The 27,129-nt window shown below is 54.3% G+C and overlaps 1 protein-coding gene across 1 annotated transcript; it reads left to right on the forward strand.

The window, feature by feature from the left end:
* Positions 1-2,222: 2,222 nt before the first annotated feature.
* On the forward strand, positions 2,223-27,045 carry ANKRD13B (ankyrin repeat domain 13B). The gene is made up of 15 exons (XM_031967724.1): positions 2,223-2,767; positions 15,031-15,166; positions 15,466-15,590; positions 15,712-15,757; positions 16,799-16,942; positions 17,413-17,602; positions 17,695-17,761; positions 18,629-18,710; positions 22,685-22,749; positions 23,886-24,016; positions 24,192-24,349; positions 25,270-25,422; positions 25,655-25,815; positions 26,016-26,092; positions 26,529-27,045. Exons 1-15 carry the CDS (start codon positions 2,660-2,662, stop codon positions 26,746-26,748), a joined length of 1,863 nt encoding a protein of 620 aa, XP_031823584.1. The 5' UTR covers positions 2,223-2,659; the 3' UTR covers positions 26,749-27,045.
* Positions 27,046-27,129: the final 84 nt, after the last annotated feature.

A 27,129-nucleotide genomic window follows, 5' to 3' on the forward strand; every position in this document is an offset into this window, starting at 1 on the left:
GATGCCCTCTAGTCCAGCGACTTCCCTGCGGACACAGTATCAGAAGCTGGATTTTAATGCAGGCTTTCCTGACTCTGACCCCACAATCCTGCCGGGCCTTCTCCCTCCCCCAAACGTGGGCAGGAGGGCTCGTTAATAAAAAAGCACTTATTGAATGGCTGGTAACGGCAGACGCTGTGAAGCAGAGTCAGCAACGAGCCCTGCCCCTAAGGGGCTCACGGTTTCTTGGGGGAAATCCCGCGGGCGACCGTCACTTTCTAAGCCCGCGTTGTATCATTAAAGGCCCGCGTCCTCTGGGACTTACACTCGGCCCCAAGGAGACAGTGCGCGCTGATACAAACTATCCCGGGGAAATACAAAGTAACTGCGGGCGGGCGGGGCATTCTCCCGTTCGGGAGCAGATGACGCCCGCAAACCTCACTCCAGCGACCGAGGCTTTGAGGGAAGCCGCAGCCCTGCGGCCGGGTCCCAGAAGCCCCTCTCCTCGCGGCCTCCCTGGCCGGACAGGGACGCCCCCTCCTCAGCCCCTTCCCGCTGGCCTGGGTTCCAGGTGCGACCCTCTGCTGGCCCCTGGTGGCGGAGGCGGGGAGCGGCATGCCCAGCTCCCCAGGCGGACTCTTCCGCAGAGGCACCCCCCTGGCGGTGAGCATCCTGTGACGGGGAGGGCTCCCCCCGGGCGGGGGGGGGGGGGGGGGGGGGGGCGGTAAGGGACAGCTAGCGAGAGATGATAGGAAGGAGGAGAATATAATTTTCTGTCAAGCCCCAAACCTTCGTGGCTTTGAATGAGATGCTGGAAATGGAGACCGATTTATTCATCCCGTGGAACTCAATCTGACAAAACTGAAATGCTTGTTTTGTGACAAGTCCAGCTCTGGGCACTGGGGGAAGACGAATAGAAATAGCACCGTCCCTGGTCTCAAGGAGTTTGCAGGCGAGAAGGCGAACAAAGCTCCGTCCGGCTGCATGTTTCCCCAGAGTTTAGCCCCCTGCCTAGTGCATGATGGGCGTTTAAAACCGGCTTGCTGATTGTTTGAGCCCCCCCCCCCCCATCTCTATTACCCTTTATAGCCAGCCTTTCCCAGCCCCATTTCTTCTCTAAAACCCCGATTTCTCCACCCACCCACCCCGGGGCTCAGTTGTGACCAAATTCTCATTTGCCCCAGCCTCTTGCCATTTGACCTGTGACTTTAGGATCTCCCTTATCTCATTTGTAAACTGTAGGGTTTGAACTTTCTAATCTTTAAATTCCTTTCCCGCGCGGTGGTTTTTTTTTTTTTTTTTTTTTTTTTTTTTTTTTGACTAGTACTAAATCTTTGATTTAAATTGTTCCCAAATGTCTTGATTACAATGGCTCTGTTAGTATTCAGGTTAGCGCTCAGGGCAGGATATACAGAAAAAAGGTTGGATTCAGGATTTCATCCGTAATGGGAACTCCTGGGAGAAGAAACTCCCACCATCAAAGCAAGTTGGCTCCTTCTCTGCTACCTATGGTTCCAGAAGGTTGCCTAGAGCATCGAGGGGTGAAGTGTTCGCCCAGGGTCAGGCAGGCAGCAAATGTCACCGGCAGAATTTGAACCCGGGACTCGCTAGGTCCCACGATCTCTCTCAGCAGCTCAGACTTATTGATGAAGATTCAGGTTTGTGGTCTCCTAAACCTTCCACTTCCTTTCAGGAAGGAATGTGGTGTTTGCCCCGAAGGAGCAGGAGGCACTGTCTCATACCAAGATGTTCTGGAATATTGGACCAATTCTGGGGCCCCACCTTAATTTATCTATCCCAGGGGTAGTCTAAGAACTCCAGCGCCACTCCTATGGCAAGGCTTCACAAGGGAAGGGAAGGAGAAGAGAGGTTGCCAAAGTAGGGATATCCTGCCCACTCCCACCCCCCAATCATCTGCCACTTCTGGAGCTTGAAGGGGGGGGGTGCAGACTACAACTCCCATGATGCAGCGAGACCTCGGACTCCTGGCTCTGACTGGCTATGCCTTCCGCACCAGGGTCTCCCTCCCTCCTCACCCACACACCGGGGTTCCCCGGTCCCCAACTGCCTTTGGGGAGAAGGGGTGAGGAAGGGGCTGGCTTCTGAGCTGGCCATGCCAAGAGGAGGCGTGTGCCTGGGAAAAGCGAGGGGCTGCTCTTTCCTCTGCCCGCTGGGATGCCTCCAGTGCCCACCAGGGCCGAGCCCCCCGCTTGCCTTCTTTCTCCTCCTCCTTCTTCAGGCGCCTGATCCTTCTCTCCCCTCCTCCCTCCTTGTAACGCTGCCTTTGTGTACAGGGGTGTGGGAGGAGAGGCAAAGAAATCAAACAGCGCTGCCTAGTGCTGGTAACCCAGGGCTGGTGCTTTTCCTCCTCCTCCTCCTCCTCCTCCTTCTCCTCATCCTCCTCCTCTCTCCTCCTCCTCCTCCTGTCCCCTCCTCTCGGGGACGCTGGGAACCCGCTCCCCCGCCCCCCGCATCGCCGCCGCCGTGCCCCCCTCCGCCCGCCTCCGCCGACGCTAGCTCGCCAGCCCGCCTGCCTCCCCAGGCACATGCCCGTGCAGCTGCCCGTCGCCGGGCTTCCAGAGCAGGCTCTGCCGCCGGCCCCGCACCCCCAGCTCCCCGTCCGTGTCCCCGTCCCCCCATCCCGGGCCGGGAGAGGCGGCCCCGGCATGCGGAGGGCACGATGATCGCCTCTGCCGCCAGGAAGGGGCCGGAGGGCAGATACCCGCTGCACTACCTGGTGTGGCACAACCGCTACCGAGAACTAGAGAGAGAAGTCCGCGGCGGCCAGGTGGGTGGGGGCCCTGACGAGGCACTGGCGGGGGGGGGGGGTTCTGCCGAGCAGGGCGGGAGGCGCCCAGCAGGTGCAAATGACGGGCAGGGCTGGGCTCCGGAGGGCCCCGGGGCTCCGGCCGGGCGGCCGCTTAGGAGGGCGCTGCCGTCGGGGGCGTCGCGGCTGCTCCCCCCACCCCCACGTCCCGGGCAGCCACGCACAGGGGCGCGGTGCGGCGCGGCGGCGGCCGCGGAGCGGGGGAGCTCGGGGTCCGTCTGTCGGTCCCGACCCTTCGCCCCCGGGGAAGTCCCCCTGCGTGGAAGGGAAAGGGCGACACACACACACGCCCTAGCGACCGGTCTTTGTGCGCGGCTGGGGGCTTTTGTGTGGGCTTTTTAGGGGGAGGGGGCTGTCTAGGGAGCGGCCTTGGCCACGCTGCTGCGGCTGGAGAGGCGGCCGCTGAAGCCGGCGTATTTACACCGGAAAATACGGCCTTGGCCCCCACGTGGCCCGCGGGAGCTGCCCAAGGGTCCTTGCGCTGCAGGTGCCTTGGTCCTCTGGCCGGGACCCCCGGTCCTTACCCCGATTTTCGCCCGAGCCCCCTCCCCGATTATTTGCAGGTGTCTGGGTTCTGCCCTTCAAGTCGTCAGCAGCCGGGGTTCTAGGCGCAGGATGCCCCTTTCCCATCACTTCCCACTGGGAGACTAGGTGGGTAACGCGGCAGGGCCGGACTGAGGCTCACGTTCACCTCATCCACCTCCTGAAACCTGGGTTCAGTTAGAACAGAACTGAGGGGGCTGGAGCCCCCTCGACCCGCGCTGCAAGTTAACAAAGGTGTGTGGGGGGCGGCGGCCTGCCATCCCTTTCCCTTCCCGGCCGTCCGGCCCTCCTCCCGTCTTTGTCCCTTCCTTTTGATCACCTAACCCCCTCCCTCCGGGTTTCTCTCGTTGGGGCGGGGAGTGGTGGGATTTCTGCATCAGGGACCTCTGAGGGTTTGTTTACTGAGATCCCAGGGAAGGATGGAACAGCTGGGGCTCACCCAGTCACACCAGGAGGTTGGATGGCTGCTCTGGGTGTGGACAGGGTCAGGGGTCAGGGAGAGAGCCTGGGCGGGGCTCCCTCGAGGTCCCCCTGGAGACCTCCGGAGCTCTATTGTGTTCCCTGCTTCTTGAGGTTTGGTGGGAGAGGAATGCCGGGGGGTCTCCTCAGAGCCTGGATTCTTCTGTCTTCACATTTACATCTCCGAGGTTTCCCCAGGGGTGGGGAGGACAGAGGCCTTTCTTGTGCTCCCCTAATGATGTTCTTAAGGACCCGGCTTCATTCAAGTGCTGAAGGGAAAGGGCAGGTCCGGCTCTCCCACTGTTAAGACTGAGAACAGGGCCCGCAGGATGAGAAGACAGGATTTTTAGGAAGAGATAATAGCCTTTAAGGCCCCTTCCAGCCCTAGATCTAACCCTATGAGCTTTAAAAATCTCCCTTCACTTGCTCCTAGCTTTAAAAATGGGGGGGCACCAGAATACCAGACAGGGAGAACCCCCTGCCTCATTGGTCACTAGCGCCATCCCCTGCCAGGCAGCTGTGGCCAATTCCCGGCTGGGTATATGCTCATTTCTGTCTCCCTCATTAAGGGCTCCCCCCGCCCCCCCACGGCCAGGTTCTGGGCTTGGACACGTGTTTGATCAGTAGTCCCTGGTAGGGGCTGAGGAAGCGATCACTGCCTCCATCCCTCCCTTAGGGGCTCGTCAGTGCTGGTTTGGGAGGTGGGTGCGCTTGATTTGGCCACCCCAAAGCTGGATGGCTTAGTCACCCTGTGGCACGATTCACCAAGGGGCGCCTAGAAGCAGGGCTCAGACTGGCCCTTTCTGGAGCAACTTAGGGGGCGAGAGGGGCTCAAGAGTGAGGTCCCGGTGTTTCGGCTTCATCTGGGTCTAGGCTGAGAGGAGTAGCAGAGGCCGGCCCTCCCTCCTTGCCTCCTCTGCTAGGAAAAACAAAGCTTTCTCCAGGGAAATGCCAGCTCATGAACCGCAGAACCCTAAGGGCCATGTCTAGGGAGGTTTCTTTAATGCCATAGGAGTGTGTGTGTGTGGTTGTCTGGGCAACAACAATCCCAGAATTGGGGGGGTTACCTAATAGTTCCCTGAAGGGAGAAGGGGGGGAGGTGATCTCAAACCCCCCCTTGAGCCCCCACAGGGGCCCATGCCCATCTTCTTGGAGAAAACAATCTGGATAAACAGACTCTAACCCGGTGAAAGGCCTGGAAATCATATCAGCAGAAATCGGAAAGGCGAGACCCTGGTAGGCTGGGGGCGGAAGGCTGGGAGGCTGGGCCTGAGGAGACTCCCCCCAGTGACAGGAGCGGAGGTCCTACTCCTAGAGTGGCAGCTGGGGGGGGGGTAACTCAGACTCTGGGAAGAACTGACCGAAGGGGAGTCTGCAATAATAGCAAAGTACTTCATATAGTTTGGGTCCTCACAACAACCCTGGGGGGTAGGTTTTATTAGTATTCCCATTTTACAGAGGAGGAAACTGAGGAACATAGTAGTCGTCCAGATGAAGTGACTTGCCCACAGTCAGTGTCTTTCTGTAGCCATCCCACAATTCCCTGCAGCTGCTCTGACCATGGTCTTGCCCCCATGGAGGCCTAAGGTGGGACGGCCTGAGCCCAGCTCCAGAGAGACCCCTGTACCCCACATCCTCTCTCTCCTGCCACATAAACAGTGGCTGACGGCCGTTTTCCTTGGGTCGGAGGAGCTAGCCGGGCGGGTGAGATCGGATTCAGAGAGAACAGGCCCCACACGGCCCTTACCCCTGACTCGCTTCCCTTCTTTGGGGACCGCCCTCGGGAACAGTCCGGCTCCCTCTGCTTGCTGAGCTGGTCTTTCCTTGAAATGGACACTGGCCCATGATCCAGTTTCCAAGGCCAGAGAAATATAGGGCAGTGGCAGAGGTTACTCCTGGCCGGAGGTTAACCCTCTCGGAGCTCAGAGGCCGTGGCCAGATGCGCGGCCTCCTTTGGGCCCGGGGCTTGCCGTGCATCCAGTGGGACCCTCCCCCAAGCAGGCGAGGTGGGCCTTGGAAACCAGACAACGGGGACGTCTGAGAGATCTGTTAGAGTTCGTTAAGCCAGGCTGCTTATCTCCAGGAAAGGAACCCAAGACCCGGAACGGTTAAGTTACTTACCCAAGGTCTCACAACTAGGAGCAGGGTTGGAATTCTGATGAGCCAGGGTTTTCCCCCTTACCTGCCGTCCCAGGGGTGTCCCCAGAGCGTGGGGATATCTAGAGGCCGTTGCTCTCTAACGTCTCTTTCTTGCCCAGGATGGATTTGGGGATTCCTGGTGGTCTCTGGGGGGGTTTGACAATCTCTGCATCCCAGATTCAGAGCCCAGCCGCTGCCCCTCTGGGACACGGAGCTACAGGGATTCCCCTTTCCAATTTGGAGGAACATACGCCTTCTTGACTCCAAGAAAATCCCAGTGGAGGGACAGCCTTCAGCCGACCTGGCAGCTCCCTGGGGAAAGGGCAGGGAAGATGTGATGAGCTTTGGAGCAGAGAGGAAGGCTCCCTGAGCTCTGAGATGCGGCTTGAGGGCTGGAAGGGCCTTCAGAACCTTAAAGTCAACTTCTTTATTCTACAGAGGGGGAAACTGAGGCACAGACAGGTCATGGCTCAAGCCCAAAGTCCCACAGCTAGTAAGTGTTGGAGTCAGGATCCAAATCCAGCCCTGTGGCCTCTCTCCTATGCCGTCCCCTAAGTTAATGGGCTCTGGCCACGAGTGGGGTTCCAGGTTCTGGAAATCCTCCCAAAATGTTTGTTGATCGGATGGCTCGGTGTCCATTTCGCTGGCACCTGCACCAGGGCGAATGTGGGGACTGATGGAGGGCTGGCACCGTGGCCGAGGCAAGGACGTCACTCCTGCCAAGCTGCCCAGAACCACGGGGCAGTGGTGGTGCCAGCTTCCCCAGGACTGGCACAGCTCTGAGACTCCCATTAATCCAAAGGGCATCGAGCGTTTTCCTGGTTCTTGAAATCCTGTGTTCCTGGTGATGCTCTGGACCAAGGCGCGCTGGACAGCTCCTGGGGGGGAAATGGGGGAGGTGGAGGGGGCCAGATGGCCTCCCTGGGATGTGGATGTTCTCCCCCTCTCTCCCTTCCTCCCCTCCTTCTTTCTCTCCCCCCTTGCTCTCCCCCTCCTTCCCTCCTTCTCCCCCTTCTCTCCCTCTGCCCTTCCCTTTTCCTCCATTTCCTCCCCTTTTGCTCCCTTCCTCCCTCTTCATTTCTCTTTGTTTTCTCTCTGTCTCCCTCCTAATTCTCTCCTTTCTCCTCTTGATTTCCATCTATCTATCTCTCTCCTTGTTCTTTCTCCTCTCTCTGTCCCTTCCCCTCAAGCTTTCTCTCAACCTCTTTTTCTTTCCCTTTTTCTCTGCCTCCCCCCCATTCTCAGATGGAAGTTGGGCTGAAGGCAGATCATCTTGGTGTCCCCACCTTGGTACCCCCACCTTGGTGCCCCCCACCTTGATGCCCCCTGCTTTGGTGCCCCCTACCTTGGTGCCCCCCGCCTTGGTGCCCCCGCCTTGGTGCCCCCCACCTTGGTGCTCCCGCCCTGACAGACGCCCGGAACGCTCTCCCTTCTCCTACCTTTGCTTCCTTAGAATCCTGAGTGGGACGCGCCGCCTCCTACTCAGAGCCTTTCCCAATCTCTCGCTGTTCTTTCTTCTCCCCCAAATTATCTTGTCGTCTTCACAGGTTACTCCCCGATCCCCCCTTTCTCCCCGTAGAATGGAAGCTCCTCAAGGACAGACAACAGCTTCTTCCTGTCTTTGCACCCCGGGGACCAGCCCCCTGTACGTCCCCAGCAGACACGGGGCTGTTAGGGAGATGCCTCCGCTCCGATGGCCCCGCCCCAGTTTCCCCTTATGTTGATTAAACTTGAGAGAGTGCGGCCTTGGAGTCAGGGAGACCTGAGTTCGAAAGTCCCAATCCTGCCTCGCTGCGTGACCCTGGACAAGTCATTTGACCCCAGTTTCTGATCCGTAAAATGGTGATAACAACAGCACCCACTGGGCAGGTGCTTGGGGAACCTACAAAGCCCTTGCCATCCACCGTTAGGCCATCCTGGAGGCCGCTGGCGCTTCTGCTCGGTTGAGAAGGGATTTCGATCGGGGGACCTCCAGGGGGGGGGGGGCTGCACGAGCACATCCCCTTCCCACCGGCCCCGAGACTCTTGGGCGGGTACCTCCTGACCGAGCAGCCCTGGGCACGGAGCTGTCGCCGCAGGCAGGAGCCTCAAACCCCAGAAACCAAAAATCAATGTTCCCTTGAGGCAGGAAGGAGAGAGACCGACTAGGTCTCGGCTAGAAAGGGCCGGGGGTAGGGCTTCTCCCCTCCCCAGTGCCAGTCAGCCAGACTCCCCCCCCCCCCCCCCCCCCCCCCCAGCTCCCTGCTGCCTGTTGCCTTCCCTCTCACTTTAGAAATCCTCCTGGTCTTTATTCCGAGGGCTCCAGGGGGAACCCACCTGTTCCCTCCCTTCTAACAGAGAAGGGCCAGGCTGCGCCAAGGTGCCCCCCGCCGTCACCCGGCAGCTTCGAGGAGAGGGGGCGGGCGCCGGGGAGGGGGCGCACCCAGGGACCCCCCAGGATTCGGGGCATCGTGCCCAGGGCAGCTGTGCAGCTTGGAGAGAAGGGCCGTCAGGGGGGGCTTCCTGGCGCCGGCTGCCACCTTGGGGTCTTCTGCCCCGCCTTGGGGCCCAATCGCTTCCTTCCCTCACCTGTACAATGGAGACAGTAAAACCTGGGTTATGAATATGCTGCGCAGCCCTGGCTTAATCACTTACACAAAGCCCTAGATGTGGAGGCAGGTTCAAACCCCGGTTACTTCCTCTGTGGCCCCGGTGAATCACGTCCTCTTGTGCCTCAGTTTCCTCATCTGTAAGAATGGGAGGATCAGGGATTCCAAGGGTGTCTTCAGCGGGAAGCTGTGTGGAAGGCTGGCTTACCCTCTGTAAAACGGGGACACATGCTGCTTAAAACTTCCTTCCTAAACCTTAAAATATTGTATAAATATAAATATTTTTTATTTATTATAATAACTTTTTATTGACAGTATAAATATAAACATTATTATGACCCCCTAGGAATTTTCTTGCTTAAATTAGGAGATGAGACCTGGGGCCGACCACCCGCTAATAGCTGTAGCAGCACAATCAAGCCTTGTGCATACAGTAAGTGTTTAATAAATGTGGTTCGATACCGTTAATTGAGTGTCACTCTCTCCTTTCCCAGACCTCAGTTTCCTCTGAGCCCTAGGGCTTGGAGAATGTTCTTCCAAATGGGACATTATTTGGTTCTCCACCCGGGGGGGGGGGGAAGGGTAGAAGAAGCTCTAAGGGAAGAGTAAGGCTTCCTTCCCCCCCCCCCCCAAAGGCTCTCAGCCCACCAGAACCTTGGGATCGGGGCCAGGCTGGCTGATACCTCCGGAGGGACGGCAGAGACAGTTCTAGGTCAGCCACAGCCACCCGGATGGCTCGGAAAGAGCAGGCTCTGTGGGTCCCCAGGCTCCGGGGCAGTGACGGGCCTGAGACCCGGGACGGGGCTGGCTGCTTTTAGCCTCCGTTCGGCCCCGTCCGAGGCTGCTCACAGATAAAGCTGGAAGGGACCCTGGAGGCCGCCCGGCCCGGCCAGACCTGTCTACTGTTGAGGAAACTGATTCCAGGGAGGCACATGACCCATCCAGGACCACTGTGTGGTCTTGTGCCGTGTACAAGCACGGCCCTAGAAAGGCAGAGTCTGGGTGGGACCCGCCTCGCATCTCGTCCAGTGCCTTCGTTTTTCAGAGGTTCAGGGGGAAAGGCAACTTGTGCAGTGGAATGACCCTGCTAGGGCCTGGGGCGGACTCAAGGCTCCTGCTTCCCGTGTGGCTAGGTACTCACACTCACACTCACACAGACACACTCACACACACATGTACATAATCACACAGTCACACACACACACAGTCACACACACAAACACACACAGTCACACATACACACACAGACACACACACACTCACAGACACATACACTCACATGCACCACAAACTCTGGTACGCACGTTCCCGTTTGCCGCTGCTGTTACATGGAATAGGGGACACGTGTGTGCGCTGAGACACTGGAGGAAGTGAGCCTGCATGCGCGCTGCCACACGTACACCGGCACCCATCCGTGGGGCTCACGTGCATGCAGGGCACGCTGGGCTGGGGGCCACGCACCTGAGCAGCCCTCACAGGCAGGCGGCCGCCTGTGTGCACATGGATGACAGCACGTGGCCCTAAGCGTGTGCTGTAGTGCCGTGGAAAAGCCCTAGATTTGGAGGCAGGTTCGAATCCCAGTTACTTCCTCTGTGACCCTGGTGAATCACTTCCTTTTGTGCCTCAGTTTCCTCATCTGTAAAATGAGAGGATCAGAGATTCCAAGGGTGCCTTTAGCTTGGAGCCTTTGTAGAAGGCTTAATCACTTACCCTCTCTGAGAGCTAGCTCTCAGGTTTTTCCTCTGTAAAAAGGGCACACATACGTCTTCCTAAACCTGAAAGCATGGTACAAATGCTTATTTGTTATATGTTAATTATGTATTATTATTATGACCTATGGAGAAATGTGTGCCCTCAGGCAGATCTCTGCAAGCACGTATATGTTCAGCCGTGTTTAGGCATGTACCCACATGCCCGAACCTCTGTGGGGCAGGTACGTGGTCTGGGGACGGGCGCGTGGGGACAGGTTACGCGGCTCCTGGGCCTGGGCCGAGGGCGTGCCCGTGTATGCCGCCTGCAGGAGCGTTTAGCTGCCCACCCGTGATGAACGTGCTGGTGCCCACGGGTGCCCACGTGCACAAAGCTGGGCTGGGTGTATAATCCGTACGTGTGCATCACATGTGGGCGCTTCCTCTGTGTGCTGATGCATGAGCCACATGTGTGTGTCTGTGGGAGGCGGACGGGGCAGGGCAGGGGGGAGAAGGGCAAGCCCAGCCTGAACCAGATTAAACTGTGATTTGGAATCTTCGTGTGTGGTTCTCCAAATCCATACATGGCCCACAGTGCTCCATTTCTATGTGAATCTGACTCCTGGACCTGAAGTCAGGGAGTCCTGGATTCCAATCCTGCTTCAGGCACTTCCCAGCTCGCCAACCTCAGACCAATCCCTGAAGTTTCCCCTCTGTAAGGTGAGCGGCTCGGACGTGAAGGCCGGAAGGGGCCCTGCCGTTCTGGGTCTGGTATCTGGTGCTGTGTGTGCATGGGGGCAGACTTAGCCTGGGTCTTGGGGAGGGCTCCTGCCCAGCGGGTTCCCCCTCCCAGAATTCCCGCCTCCCCAAGGATGCTTTGGGAGCCGCTCCCTGCCGGGTCTCCCGCCCTGGCCCTGATGGACTGCAGCAGGGCTGCCGGGTGCACATCATCCTGGCAGCTCAAGCCCCGTCTCTGCCCTTGTGGAAGTGTTTAATGAGCATTCTCACCTGGACTCCGGGGAGACGGCGTTTCCGCAGTCAGCCCCATTCCTGCCCACTCAGTCCTGACTGGGGTCTCCCGGAGCACCCCGGCCCCTTCACCTCTCGGAGGGGGGGTCGGCCGGCAGGGCCGGGCAGCCATGTGACTCCTAAATGCCAGTCTGGAGTCGTGATCTGCAGCTCAGCCCCCACAGTAAAACCTGGGAGAGGAGCAGAAGGAGCTGCATGATGGCTCCCCTGCCCCGCTGGGTGGGAGTGACTCACGGGGGTCCGGGGGTGCCTGGAGCAGGACCATCCTTCCTAACCGGACAGGGCAGAGCTCCGGGCCCTGGGCCACAGCTTGGATGGCTCCAGGGGTGCTGGGGGAGAGAGGATTTTCCCTTGGGACGGGCCTTTTCAAAAGTCAAAGCCAGCCAGGGTTTCCTCGGCCTCTGCCTAGGGAGGCAGGCCCATGGGGAGAGCGGTGCCAGGTGGCGTTCGCCCACGACGGGGCTCTCCCTGGGGCAGTGCTGAAGGGTCCTTTGGAAGCTCTTTCTGGCATCTCTCAGGGGAGCCCAGCACCAGTCTCTGGCCCTCTCTGCAGCATCTGCCAGCTGCTGGCTGCCCCGGGAGGCAGCTGGAACACGGGAGACGCCGGGGTTGGGAGGAGGGCCCGTTGCCCCATCCCGACTGCTGTGCTTTCCAGGACTTTGTTAGTGCCCTGCTGTGCCAGGACCAGAAAGGCCATGGGGGGGTTGTGGGAATAATTGTGCACAGAACAGAGAGAGCCAGATGAGGAGGAGCAGTGGGTATCACTGGCATCGCCTGCCCTCTGCCCTCCCCCTTCCTCGCCCGTGTCCCTCAGCCTTGCCCCTTGTGCTGACCCTGCACCTGGGAAGCCCTTTTGGTGTTGCCATACCCTCAGGGTAAGATTCCTCCCTTCCTCCCTCCCCTTCTTGGTCCCCCAGCCTCGCTCCCGGGGCAAAGAATAGAGGCCTTCTTCCATTTTACATGGGGCAGGAATTGTTCCTTCCTCAGCCTCAGGAGGCCCTCATGGGGTGGGAGGAGGAGACAATAGAGAACACTGGAGAGCTTGGAATAAATCCCGAGCATCTTCTGTCCTCGGCTGCCCCGGCCTGGCTTCCAGAGTGACCCGTGGGCCGGGCCGGGCCATCCCCCTGCCCGAGGAGTCCCACTGGCTTCAACTCCAACCCCCTGCGCCCTTTAAGGCCCTGCCCAGACAGGCTCTGGCCTGCCCTTCTGGGCCGATTACATAATGCTCTCCTTCATGCTCTCCATGGTCCAGCTGAACTGGCCTAGTTGCCGTTCCCTGTGAAGGAGATTCTCTCTCCCATCTCCGAGCATTTGTCCGTGTTGTTCCCTGGGCTTGTACTTCCCTCTCACCTCTACCTCTCGCTTCCCTAATCTCTTTCTACTGCCTCCTCCTGGGAGTGGGGGGAGGAAGGGGGGCTTCTAACTACCCCGCCTCGATTATTTTGTGTATATTTATTATCCATCTACATGTCACATACACGCAATAGAATGTAAGTTCCTTGGGGACAGGAACAATGTTTACCCTCATTACTGTTTTTAAGTCACTGATGCCTTTTGTTTTTATATCAAATTCATTTTCAGAGACACCTCCGCTCAGAACGCCTTCCTGTGTAACAAAGAGTAAAAAAAAAAAAAAAGAAATGTGACTTTTTTTATCCCTAATATGTGGCACATTGCATGTCATTTAGCCCCTCTCATTCTTAGTTTCTACATCTGCAAAATGGGGATAATAATAGGATTCTCCCTCCCCTCCACCAGCTGTTCTGAGGATCAGATGAGGCAAACCTTGGAGCCCTGTAGAATTCTTAGCTGTTGTTATGAATAAACGGTCCCAGCAGCAGCTCCCGTTCTGAGGGCTTTACTCAAGAGGTCCCCTCTCCTTTCCCCAGATGTGGGAGGGAAAAAGCCCCGTTACACAGGCAAGGGGAAGGGGAGAGACAGGCAGGTAGATAAAATTAAATGTTTAGCATTTTAATTATTTCTCGAGGCATACAGTGGTTTTTCTTGTTTATGGCTTTAAAACGTAATTTGCTTATTTTTACTAGCATTTATTATCTCTGCCTCCCACAAAATAAAACTCTCATATATGATCCAGCCAAACAGATCTTCATCTTGGTCACTTTCTGCATTTTAAAACCTGCCCTCTGGCAAGAGATGGGTGGTTGGATTCACCTTGCCTTTTCTGCATTTAGGTTTGTCATTGCATCGATTGGAGTTTGAAAGTCCGTCCGTGTTGTTTTTCTGTCGTCGTCATATAGATTGTTCTCATTTGGCTCATTTCCTTCAGTATCGTTATTTCCTTAGCAACTGTCCCATTTCATCATTTCTTAGGATACAATAACCCATTTACATTGAGAAACCATAATCAGTTTAATTGTTCCCTAAGAGATGGGCCCCTCCTTCATTTCTGAATTTTAAAATTTTTTTAAATTTAAAATTAATTAGTTAATTTTAATTTAAAATTAAATTTTAAATTTTAAATTCAGTAAAAAGAACTGCCCCAAATATATTTGCAGTATGAGGCCTTTTCTTGCTTCTTTGCTCTCTTTGGGGGGATGTTTAAGAGGGAAATAACTGGGTCAGTCCTAACTTCGAGGGCCTAGTTCCAAATTGCATTCCAGAATGGCCAGATCAATTCCCAGCTCTACTGGGATGCCCTCATGTGCCTGTTTTCCCCCTCACACTCCCAACATTTGTCATTTTTCTTTCTTGTCCTTTTTGTCAACCCACTAGATGAGGGCTCCACTTTCCATTTCTTAGAGATTCTTTGCTTTGTAGTTCTCTGATTATTAATCATTTGTAGCATTTTTTCATATGATTGTTGATAGCTTGGACTTTTTTCTTTGAAAACTGTCAGTTCATCTCCGTTGGCCATTTATCAATTGGGAAATGGCTCTTAGTCTTATATATTTGAATTGGTTTCTTCTATATCTTGGATATAAGACCTTTATCAGAGAAACTGATGAGAAAGACTCCCCCCCTTCCACCCAGTATCTCTCTTCTAATTTGATTTATTTTAAAGTATTTATTTATTTAAAAAATAATTTCATTAAATATTACCATAAATAATATATATTCATGAAAAATAACTATATTCTTCCAAACAGAAAAAATCTACTGATATAAATGGCGCTGTTTTACATATTTTAAAAATTAAAAAACAAATATCCTAAGAGATGTTTATTAAGGAATCAAATATCTTAATTTTCTTTTAAAATCTCTCTTCTAATTTAAACTGTATTAGGTTTGTTTATTCAAAAAGTTTTGAATTTCTATCCCTGGAATCGTCCATATTCTTTTCTGTGATCCCCTTTGCTATTTTCTGGTCTTGAACGCTTCCCCTAGCGATAGATCTGACAGGAAACGTCTTCCTCCTTCTCTGATTTGCTAATGATGTCACCACTTATTTCTAAGTCATGGGTCCATCCGGAGTTTATTTTGGTCTATGGTGTGAGATTTCTGTCGGTCTATATCTAATTTATGCTCAACTGTTCTCAAGTTTTCTGAGTAATTCTTCAAAACACATAGATATCTGCTGACCTATTTGTTCTTATAAATCTGTGAGGTCGGCCTGGTGGGAATTATGCCATTTTACAGATGAGGAAATCAAGGCCATCTGTGGAGAGGGGCTTGCTTCTGTTCATACAAAATCAGGACTAGACTCCGAATACAGGGCCTTTTCCCTACGGGGCGGATCACTGAGGACTGGACCTGCCCTGACTTGGGGATCGAGGTGGGTGGCCAGATGAGGAACTAAGGCCGTGTTTGTTCTCAGGCGGACATCGAGCAGCTGGACCCCCGCGGTCGCACGCCCCTGCATCTGGCCACCACGCTGGGACATTTGGAGTGTGCCCGGGTGCTCCTGGCACACGGCGCAGACGTGGGCAGAGAGAACCGCAGCGGCTGGACAGGTGGGCTCCCTTCCTTCCCTCCTGCCTCCCCAGGACGGTGCCCAGGGCACTGCCCTTTCTTAGCCTGGCTGTTCTGCCCCCACTTTCCAGCCCAGACCCGGGTCCGTTCCTGTATGAGTTGGAGATGCCCTAGTGTGGTGGGAAGACTTGTGGACCCCGTCTGTACAATGATGCTTGGGGTCCGGTTTGGGGGTTCCAGAGACGGCTTCTGAAGTCTTTTTTGGCTCTAGACTTAGGATGTTTGGGGTCCTGGGACTCAACCTGCCTTCCAGTGACCCCCACGCTTGTCCTTGTCCCAGTGCTCCAGGAAGCCGTGAGCACCCGCGACCTAGAACTGGTACAACTCGTGTTACGGTACCGGGACTACCAGCGGGCCGTGAAGAGGCTGGCAGGCGTTCCTGTGCTCTTGGAGAAACTCCGCAAGGTAACCCCGCTTTCCAGCCAGCCTTGCTCGCCCTTACCCTTCCCTTCTCCCTCTTGCCTTTCCTGCCCCCGAGTCCTGCCTAAACAAACCCAGCTATTTCTTCCTCTCTTCTCTGGCCCAGGCCCAGGATTTCTACGTAGAAATGAAATGGGAATTCACCAGTTGGGGTGAGTCACAGAGTCCGGGGCTTGGGGGAGACCCGAGCACCTTGCCTGCTCTTGCTTCTTGTCCATTAGGGACAGACCAGTGTCCCGAGGTCGTTCTCTGGGGTATTAGACCACAGGGTTCTGGTGGCAGGGAACGCCAAGTTAAGGGGCCCTTCCGACTCATTCGGAGCTAGAAGGGAGTAAAATCACCCAGAGACAGAAACAACCTGCCTGGAGCCAGAGAAGCACCAGGGCGTGAGCCCACACTCAGGGCTGACCTCCAAGTTCATCGTTCATTCATAAACCCGCAGATCAAGAGCCGTCCAGTCCAATCCCCTTATTTTATTTTATTCCCCTCCTTTTTTTTTCAATTAACAAGCATAAATTTTTCTCTCTGCTCCTTCCCCAATGGAAGGAAGACACCAGCAGTGTGAGAAATGCCCCACATAAGTACGGAAAGTGCTTAATAAACGTTTGTTGAATGACTAAATGAGTGTCTAAATAACAAACCCTCATTAATTCATTAAACTGAAAAAAAAGAAGAACAAAACCCTCGTAACAGATAATACGTAGTCAAGGAAAATCAATTCCTACATTGTCCACGTCCAGAGACTTCTGGGTCCCCTGCTTCTTGGGTCTCCCGCCTCTCCCTCACACACGATGAAAGCCCCCGTTTTAGCTGATGCCCAAAGAGAACAAGTCCAGGGTCATAGGACGGCAGATTTGGCTTCTAGTTTTTGAACCCAGATCCTCAGCCTCTATGCCCTCTCTTCTGTAGCATTTTCCATGAGTTACAGTCTGCTTGGGAAGGCAGTAGGAGGCGGATTTGGGGGATGTTCTTTCAGCAGCTGCTTAACCTCTTTCTAATACTTCATCGCCCACACGCTTTGGCTCAGGATAAATGGATCGGGTTGTGTGGGAGGTGTTCGCAGGAGCCGGGGGTCTGCCTCCCACTGACTTCTGGGAAGAGCCCCCCACCCCCGTCCCCTGTGCTGAGGAATACTTGGAGGAGAGAGGGGGAACATTGCCCAGAAACTTCAGGCAGCGACCTCCTCTCCACAGTGCCCCTGGTTTCCAAGATCTGCCCCAGCGACACCTACAAGGTCTGGAAGAGCGGGCAGAATCTGCGAGTGGATACCACGCTTCTGGGTTTTGACCACATGACGTGGCAGCGGGGAAACCGGAGCTTCGTCTTCAGGGGCCAAGGTCAGTCCTAGGACAAGAGGGGAGGGGGATGGGCCAGGAAGGAGCTGAGGGTCAGAGTTGAGTCCCAGAATAGCCAGCCCTTTGCATGGGTCTGGGCTTTGGCGCACAGTAGGTGCTTATTAGTGTTTATTGACTACTGTCCCAAGTCCGCACCCCATCCCCAGAACACTCTTACCAAGAGAATGTAAACTCCTGGAGGGCAAACGGACCCATTTTTGTCTGGTTTTCCAGCATCTAAAGGTGTCTGGTATATAGTAGGTGCTTAATGGATGCTCACTGAATGAATGAAATTAATTATTGATAAATGAGTGTTAGCTGGGGGGGGAGGGATGGCGTAATAGTGGGGTGTGGTCCGTGTCCTCCCCTGCATCCCAAAGGATTAGGAGAAGGGAATGGGGAAGGGGAAGAATATCAGGTTCTTGTCGTCCCCCCCTCGATCTGGTATCTTTCCGTCCCCTCCCCTGGGGCAGACACAAGCGCGGTGGTGATGGAGATCGACCACGACCGGCGAGTGGTCTACACGGAGACCCTGGCGCTGGCTGCCCACGACCGGGACGTGCTGCTGGCCGCTGTCCAGCCCACAGAAGAGCAGGTGCTCAGCCGCCTCACTGCGCCCGTTGTCACCACTCAGCTGGACACCAAGAACATCTCCTTTGAGAGGTGGGGAGGGCAGGGTGGGGATGGGGAGAGGCTCCTCGGGTCCCTGGGCTCGGGGGACGCTGGCCAGACTCTGCAACCCTCTCCTTCTTCAGGAATAAGACGGGAATCTTGGGCTGGCGCAGTGAGAAGACCGAAATGGTGAACGGCTATGAAGCTAAGGTGAGGGACTGGGCACAGAAGGGGCCCCCGGGACTGTCTCAGGAGGGACAAGAGAGGGACTTCCTTGAGGACAGAGATTGCCTTTTGCTTCTTATTGTATCCCTCATGTTTAACACGCAGTAGGTGCTTAATAAGTGTTTGCCGAGTTGAATGAAAGCAGGGAGCTCTTCTGATCCAATGGCAAAGGCACTAGGCCCTAGGCAGGGTGTCGGGGACCGGGGCTCCTCTTCCTCTGTCTCTGCGAGAACTTGAGCAAATCACCGTCCCATTCTCAGAGTCAGTTTCCTCATCTGTAAATTGGGGATAATGGCTCATGGAATAGATTTTAGAACAGGAACTTAATGAATACCTGGCCTAACTCTCTCGGCTCACAGAAGGGAACTTGAATCTCAGAGAAGAGCAGAGCTTTTTCCAGGCAGAAAGGCAGTAAGTGAGGTAGCTCGCCCCCTTCTCAGACTGCTTGCTCTGCCCACCTTGCCGTTCCTGTGCCCACATGGCTGGGTTCGTTATTTGGACATTCATTTATTCATTCGACAAAATGAAGCATCGACCATGTTTATACCAGGGAGTTCCCCACATCGATGAAATTACTGTGTAAAGACAAACAAGAAGAGGTCCCTGCCTTCCAGGAAGTTAGAGTCTAATCGAAGTTACTGCTGACTGATGAAGGCAGGGGACTGGACCATATGACCTCTCCAGGTCTATAATAAGTCCACTTATTTCCTCTCCTGCAGCGAGTAGGTGGAAAACTCACAGTGAGAAAGTGGGTGGGGAGAAGTGGGTGAAAAGCCCACCCTGTGGGTGAGTAAATGGGTGGAAGAGGAAATCAGAGAGGGGGAGAACCTGCTTCTGAACCATCCCTTCCAGGTGTATGGGGCATCCAACGTGGAGCTCATCACCCGAACCCGGACAGAGCATTTATCGGAACAGCACAAAGGCAAGATCAAAGGTAATGGTGGGAAGCCGAGGTGGGCCTGGGTGAAGTGGGCAGGAGCTCCACTGCTCCCTCTGGGGGTATCTTCTAGCATCCCGGCGAGGGCTTACTGTGGTCCAGTGCAAAGGGTCCTGAGTGAGAGAGTCAGGAGACGCTGGATCCAGCCTCAACCTTGCCACTGACTAATTAAATGACCTCACTCTTCTGAGCCTCAGTTGGCCTGTCTGAGACAGGGGATATGATAGCGAGACCTCCTAGTATGGTCAACCAGTCAACAAGCATTTATCATGTGCTTCCTGTGTGCCAGGCGAAGCACTGGGGATACAGAGAAAGGGAAGAAAATAGTTTCTGCCTCAAGGAGCTTACAGTCTAATGGGGAAGATGACTTGTAAATCTCTGAGTATGTACAAGACACAACAAAAGAAACAGGAGGTAATTGAGAGGGGCAGCCCTAGCTGGGGCAGGGAGAGTCCCATTCAAAAAGGAAGATGGGATTTGAGCTGACCCTTAAAGAAAACAGGGAGACCCCGGAGTGCTGGACTGGAGTTTGAAGGCTTACATTTCAGTCCTGGCTCTATCACCTAGTAGCTGCTTAAGTCTAGACATATCTTTTCAATTCTGGGTGTCAGTTTGCTGCCTCATCTGTAAAATGGGTATAATGCTATTCCTACTAACTTCACACTAGGACATTGTCAAGGATTAAAGGTGACAATGTGTATAAAATGCTTTGGAATCTTAAAGCACGAAAGGGATTTTTAAAAAATTTCTTCCATGAAAATCCCCTTTATTATCATAGCTCGAAAACAAGTAATCTTGTGTCTTTGAACTCATTAAAAAATTTTTTTCTTGATAACGATAATCTGATAGAATTGGTTTTCTTTGTAATCCTATGTATTTTATTTTATGCATTAAAAAAACCTATTTTGAGTTTTGCCAGACTGCCAGTGGGGTATGTGACACAGTAAAAAATTAATAATTCCTGCTCTAGAACGCTATGCCACTGGAGGGCAAGCTTGGGTAGGTCCTTGCAGTTTACAATGGCTTTCAGTGATTCCTTGCCATGGCCAGGATTGTGTGCCCATAATCAAGAATCTGCCCCTCCAAGGCTGGCGGGATTCCGCAGCAGCCTGGCTTCTGTCTGCTCTCAGAGACCAGCCACTCAAGTCATAGAAGGGTTTTGGCTGGAGGGGGGTCTGGATCGCCCTTCTACACTCTTCCCTCCCTGCTGAGTGATTCCCATGCCCCAGTACTTGAGCGATAGTTGAAATTTTAAATTTTAAAGTTGAGTTTTAAAATTTGCTTTCCATCGTCCTTATGCCACATCAGTGTGGTCAGGATCAGATACTTTCATAGCATCATAGAATGAGAACTGGAAGGGACCTTAATGGGCACTGACTTCAAGCCTTTTATTTTATGTATGAGACCCAGAGAAATCATAGAATAGGATCATCAATTCTGAGGTAGAAGAACCTTTTCATTTTTTTAAATTCTTTTTTTTTGAAGTCTTCATTGGTGTCTTTTTTTAAGATCATTAATTTTTTTTCCTCATTGTCCCTTCCCCTTCTCCTTCCAGAGTATAATCCCACATTACAAATAATATTTTTTAACAAAGAGAAAGAAGGGAAAATTAGCACCACTTATTGATACAATGGAAAAGTTTGAAAATATGTGCAGAATATAATATTTGTGCACTTTTGCAATTAATTGGGTAGGGTAAGAATTTCATCTCATAGATTTAACTCAGAAGACTTCTTCTCACAAGCCTATCATTTTATAGATGAACAGGCTGAAGTCTGGAGGCGTGAAGTGCCTTACCTAAGGTTAGTCCAGATCGTAAGTGGCAGAGCCCAGGATTCAAATTTCTGGATGTCAGAATGGGAAATGATAATATCAGTCACTTGACATACACACATGACATACATGGAGCCATTATATGGATCCATCAAAAAAAAACCCATACTAAAAACATTCTACAGTCTCTTTGTCCCCCAGAAATGTTCTCCGATGATTTTGAAAGATCCCTGGAGTGAATGAGCATTAAAAAAATAGATTCAAACTTTTAGCCTTAAAGGTCAAATTAGAATCAGTGAATGAAGGTGATAACTATAAAGATCTAAAAATTTTATCTTTCTCGTCTTCAGCTTCCTTAGTGAGGATAATGGACAAGGGCTTTCAAGGTCCCTTTTAGCTCTGCATTCATGAGCCTATGATTCTAACTCACTCCAATTTCCTTAGACCTCAGATTCCACATCTATAAAATGAGGGACAAGATGTCTTTTCTGGAAGCTTCCTTCCAGTTCTGAAGCTAGGATTTGCATTATCCCGAATCAGAAGTACATTAGGAAAAACAACTTTAGAGCAATAAACACTTTTTGCAATATAAGTCAGGGCACATTTTTAGAACAGTAAAGTGCACAACAGGTTTAAAAATGATCTGGAAAAAAAAACCTGCATTGTGTTAATGAAACACAGTGCTTACCACCCTAAGGTAGTCAGAGAAAGATGAAGCCGCCTTTGTCAAAAAAGAGGAGGAGGTTTGAGAAAAGTCTCATATTGAATCCTCATCCAGCTAAAAACTTAAAGAAATACTTCTAGAATGTGCCCAATGCTGGGTTACCTTTGGGTAGAACTTACAATGGCTAAGATCTAATTGTGGAACGAAAACGACCTTCTTCCATGAGTGTCAACCACCGAAATTCAATCAAGAATATTATCTCAAATGAATAAGTGGCTAAGTCCTATGGATTTTTTTCCCCTCAGCAATATCATTTATAATGATTCTATGGGTTTTGGGCATTACCATCAAAAATTACAAAAAGGTCACCCCAAATCAGCTCAACCATATGGATAGATGCAGATTTTACAAGGAAATGGTGCATTATGAAAACTTAAATACTATCAAGTCATAAGAATTATATGCCTGAAGCTCTCTGGTGTGTAACTCTATATACAAAGATAAGATCATTGCCTATCATCATCGAGATACGGTACTGATTCATAAAATTTTAGGCCCGACATTTTTAGTAGCCATCACCCCACTGAATACTCATCACCTTCAAATTACATGGAGTAAAAATCTTCAAAATAGAGAGACCTGATAGAAGTGGTCAAAATTATGGGGACACAAAGTACACATCGTACCTCGCCAATATAGCATTGGACTTGTCTTTTGGAGAGTCAGTGAACTGAGGGAAAATGAAGAAAGGAAACAAGCAGTTGTTAAGGGACTGCTGTGTGCCAGGCACTGTACAAATATTGCCTTATCTGATACTCAAAACAATTCTGAGAAGAAACTGAGAAATGAAAAGGTTTAATGACTTCCTAATATTTTTCTTTGGTTATAAAGAGCCATTGCTTTCTGAAGTCTCATCGAATAAAAGATGAGAAGAACAACAAAAGATGCCATGTACATAGCACGACTACGAAGTAGTTTCCATGTTATCTCATTTGAGCCTCATAATAACCCTGTGATGCAGACTGTTATTATCCCTGTCTTACAGATGAGAAAGCCAAGGCTCTTGCCCAATTGATTTGTCCAGGGTCACGCAGTTAGTACGTGTCTGAGGCAGGATTTTTGACTCTCGTGTCCAGCATTCTGTCCATTATACCATGTAACCCCCAAGATAGATACATTATACCCATCAGTAATTTCCCTGTTTAGGGCCAACAATCATTAAAAATCATGATGGTAGTTTTTTGTTTCTCTGAATGCTGGGGAGGTGGAAGGTGGCTGTTTTCAGCTCTCCCCTGGTCCTCTGGCAGCCCAAGGGCACCTGCTCAGCTCCTAGGCTGCCTTGTTCAACATGGAATAGAGCCATAGAATAGTAGAGTTGAGATGGATCTTGGCAGCCCTTCTGCTTTCTGCCTCAGGCATAATTCTGGTCCTGGTCTCTGCTTTCCTGCCATGGACCTTGCAGGGCCTGAGTGCCAAGGGAACAGGTAGGAACAGGTGGTACCTGCCTAGGTGATGAGACCTCTGTCTCTTGCAGGGAGCAAGACCCCACTGCAGTCCTTCCTGGGCATCGCTGAGCAGCACGGGGGGCCCAATAATGGGGTGAGTGCCATATTGGGGAGGGGCATGCCTGGAAGGGGCCATATAAGCGTGGGGGCAGGGAAGAAGGGAAGTATTGGGGAAACTGTTCTAGGCCATCTCTCCTCCCCACCCTCCATAGCCTGTTGGGATCCTACTCTTTCCTTTCCCTCAACTCCAGAGCTCCTGGATACCTACAGGCTATGTCATCCCGGCAGGACTCCTGGCGAGCAGGAGAGAGCAGGGCCTTATTTTGCCTTTCTTTGTATCCTGGCACTGAGCGAGTGCCCGGTACATGGCAAGAGCTTGAGAAATACTTGTTGATTGATTGAGTGTACACTGGGCGAGGCTGAGGGGAGATCTTAGACCCAGCTTGGGGATCCCGGTGGGGGGAGGTGAGATTTTTGTTTGATGAGCCAACCCATCCTCTGTGGAGCCAGCAAACTGCTATTCCTACAACAGGTCAGACCCTGCCAGCCCTTTGCTTAGGAGACATGGATGGCTCCCTTTTACCTCTAGGATAGAATACCAGCTGCTGTGGCTTTTAATGCCTTCCACAACCCGGCAGCTTTATACCCCTTCACCTCCGGCGCCCATGCTCTGCCTGATATAGGCTGGTCCTCCTCCATCACCTTCCATCCCCCCACTTCTGTTTCTTTGCAGAGGCTGTGCCCTACGCTTGGCGGTTTTCCCGCCTAAACTCCCCCTCATGGATCCCCCAATTCCCTTCTAACTCGGCCTCAGCTTCTAGCAGAAACCGTTCCCAATTTCCCCGGTTGTGGGCGCCATCCCCCACAAAGTGCATTATTTATTTTGTGCTTCTCTGTTCTTCCATATTCTACCCCGGGCTCTCCCCCCTCACACACTTCTTGAGGGCCGGGGCTGTTTCACTGTGGTCTTCACACCCAGAACTAAGACCGGTGTCTAGAAATGGAGGGAGCACTGACTCTGGAATCAGAGCATCGAGTTCAAATTCTGCCTTTGAGATTTATTATACGTGTGGCCCTGGGGAAGTCAGATCACATCTCTGGGCCTCCGTCTCCTCCTCAGTAAAATGAGGGGGCTGCACTGGATGGCCCGAGAAGTGTAGCCCCAAGATCCCGAGCTCCTGCGTATGTGCTGTGTGAATGGGAATGAGTGGAACTGATTTCCCGGCACAGACCCTGATCACTCAGACGCTGAGCCACACTAACCCCACCGCCATCACTGCAGAGGAGTATTTCAACCCCAGCTTTGAGCTCGGTAACCGGGACATGGGGCGGCCCATGGAGCTCACCACCAAGACCCAGAAGTGAGGAGACTGGGATTCCTAGGCTCTAAGCAGGGCAGGAGACCCTGGGGCAAGGGAGGGAGGCTCACAGGGATGAGAGAGAATGGGGGAAGGGGGAGGATAAGTAGAGGAGGGGTGAGCCTTCCTTCCCTAAGGTCTTTATCCCCCACCTCACCTTGGGGGTCTGACACCCTAGGTTCAAAGCCAAGCTATGGCTATGTGAGGAGCACCCACTGTCCCTGTGTGAGCAGGTGGCCCCTATCATTGACCTCATGGCCATCAGCAATGCCCTTTTTGCCAAGCTCCGAGACTTCATCACCTTGCGCCTGCCTCCTGGTTTTCCTGTTAAGATTGGTGAGTGTGGCTCCCTCTCTCCCTGCCAATCTGTCCATTCAAGTCTTCCCTCTTGCCCCAGCCTGAGATCAAGGGGTTATGGGGAGGGAGGAGCACAAAAGGACCACTCCCACACCTCGGGACATCTGAATGTGGCTTCCTCTCCATCTCTCTCTGTCTCTGTCTGTCTCTATCTGTCTTTCACTTTCCCTCCCTCCCCCTCTGTTTCTCCCTTTTGTCTTCCCTCCTCTTTCTCTCTGACTCTGTCTCCCTCCCTTCCTTCATTTGTCCCCTTCTCCCCTCTCTTCCTCTTTCTGTCTCTCTCCTCCTCCCTCCCATTTTTTCTCTCTCCCTTTTCTTTTTCTCTCCATCTGTCTCCTTTCCTTCCCTAGTTTATCTCCCCTTTTTCTTTCTCTCTTTATTTCTCTCCATTTGTTTTTCTTCCTCTCCCTTTTTTCTATCTTCCTCTTTTCTCTTCTCTCTTCTGTCTGTCTCCATCTCTCTCCTCCCCTTTCCCACCTTTCTTCTCTGTCATGATCATGCTCTTCCTCCTTTCCCTCCTCTTTCACTTCCTTTTTCCTTTTCCTTTCTTCTTTTCCTTCTCCTCTTTCACTTCCTGTCTCTTCTTCCTTTTCTACCTCCTCCTTTTTCACCTCCACATCCTCTTTCTCCTCCTTCTCCTTCCTCCATTTCCTCTCTCACTTTAGTTCCCTTTGTTCTCAGGGCCTCAGTTTTCTCCTCTATAATGGGTTCGTAGACAACTTCCGGGCCCGTCCTGGCTCACCTTGGGCTGCATCAGCGGCCCGGGGGCAGGGGAAGGCCCTGGCGGGCAGGGGAAGGCCCTGGCGGGCAGGGGCTGCTGGGAGCTCTGCCACTGCCCCTTCCTGCCGGGCTGGGGGCCATTCTCAGCAGCCCCTCCCCCTTCCCTTCCCCTCTCCCAGAAATCCCCATCTTCCACATCCTCAACGCCCGGATAACCTTCGGAAACCTCAATGGTTGTGACGAGCCTGTGACCTCGGTCCGAGGCAGCCCCAGCAGCGAAGCCCCGTCCCCTAGCAGCGACAACTCCAGCATCAGCAGCTCCAGCTCCATGAGTGAGACCCCTCCCCCTCTCCCCCCCGCCCCCACCCCGCGGGTCAAGGAGCCCTGGGGGTCTCCGGGGCGGGGCTTCCCCAAGGGGCGGGGCTTCCCCAAGGGGCGGGGCTTCCCCAAGGGGCGGGACCCAGGGAGCACAGGGATGCTAACGGGGATTGGTCTTCTCCCTCCCTGAGGGGTTGGGGCCCCAGGGTCCCCCCCAGGCCCCTCACGCCTGTCCCCCCCCCCCAGCATCGTGCCGCGGCTGCGAGATCGCGCCTTCGCTGTTCGAGGCGCCGCGGGGGTACAGCGTCCTGGGCAGCCAGAGGGAGCCGGGCCGCGAGGAAGAGGACGACCTGCTGCAGTTCGCGATCCAGCAGAGCCTGCTCGAGGCGGGCAGCGAATATGACCAGGTGCGCCCGCTTCTGGCTCGGCCTCCCTCGCGTCTGGGGCGGGCGCGGGCGCCCTGTGGGGCCGCCCCCCCTCCCTCCCCTCCCTCCCCCCCCTCCCCCCCCCCGGGGAGAGCCTTGTGCCGGGGGCGGGGCAGGAGCAGCGCTTTCTGGGGGGCGGGGCCTCAGGGCCGGGCTAACGTGCCCGCTGCCCCCTCTCCCAGGTCACCATCTGGGAAGCGCTGACCAATAGCAAGCCCGGCACCCACCCCCTGTCCCAGGAAGGCCGGAGGCCGGACAGGTCAGTGACACAGGGCGCCAGGTGGGGCCGCGCGGAGCGCCGGGGTCCCAGCCCAGGCCCGGGCGGCCGAGGGAGGGGAGAGGGAGCGGGGACTTCTCTCCCGGCCGGGGGCCCGCACAGCGCGCAGGGCAAAGGGAGCCAGGGCCCGCCCTCCCGTGCCCCAGGCGGGCTGCGCGCCATTGAAGCCCAGGTGCCGGGGGCACGGTCCCCTCCCCGAGGCTTTTGGTGGAAATAGCTCTTTCGGGTCGGGGCGGCCCCTCGGCCGCAGGCCGCCTCAGCCCCCCGAGGTCCGCTCTAGGCTACCTCTGACCCTCCCCTGGGAACTTCCGGGGTGAGGGACACGTGATCACCGCGCTCCTCGCCCCCCCCCCCCCCGAAAGGTCAGGGCCAGCCGTGCGCCCCCCCCGGAAAGTCTCACCGTCTCCTCTCCCCGCAGGCCCCCCCAGCACACTCCCCGGCGGCAGCCCGGCCCCCCGGCGCCCCCGGCCTCCGCCCCCAGCCCCGGCGGCCCCGGGCACGCCTTCCCTAGCTACGCCGAGCAGCTTCGCCTGGCCATGGAGCTGTCCGCCCAGGAGCAGGAGGAGGCCGAGCGGCGGGAGCGCCAGGAGGAGGAGGAGTTCAAGAGAATCCTGCAGCTGTCTCTGACCGAGCAGTAGCCCCCGTGGCCCCGCCCCCCCTCCCAGGCAGGGACCTCCGCCTCCGGCCTCACGGGGGCGCTCCCCAGGGTGCTAGGGCTGGGGCCGCCGGGAGCCCTCCCCACGCGCCTGGGGGGGCGGGGCCGGGACGTGACTGAAGGGGAGGGGAGGGCCCCCCCCCCCCCCACGGATCCCCGCCCCCAGCCCCGCACTCAGACTGAGCCCCTGGGAGGAGGGGGAACGGGAGGGGGTTAGAACCGAGCCTCTGGTAGGGACGCATGAGCTTCGGGGGCACAGGCTGGGGACCATGGACAGAGCAGGGGGGGTTCGGAGAGCAGGGCCGGAGGGCGGCGCTGGGGGGCAGGGGCCGGAGGGGCGGTGCTGGGGGCGGGGAGGGCACGT

This window comes from Sarcophilus harrisii, chromosome 4, assembly GCF_902635505.1.
Source record: "Sarcophilus harrisii chromosome 4, mSarHar1.11, whole genome shotgun sequence".
Lineage (NCBI taxonomy): Eukaryota > Metazoa > Chordata > Mammalia > Dasyuromorphia > Dasyuridae > Sarcophilus > Sarcophilus harrisii.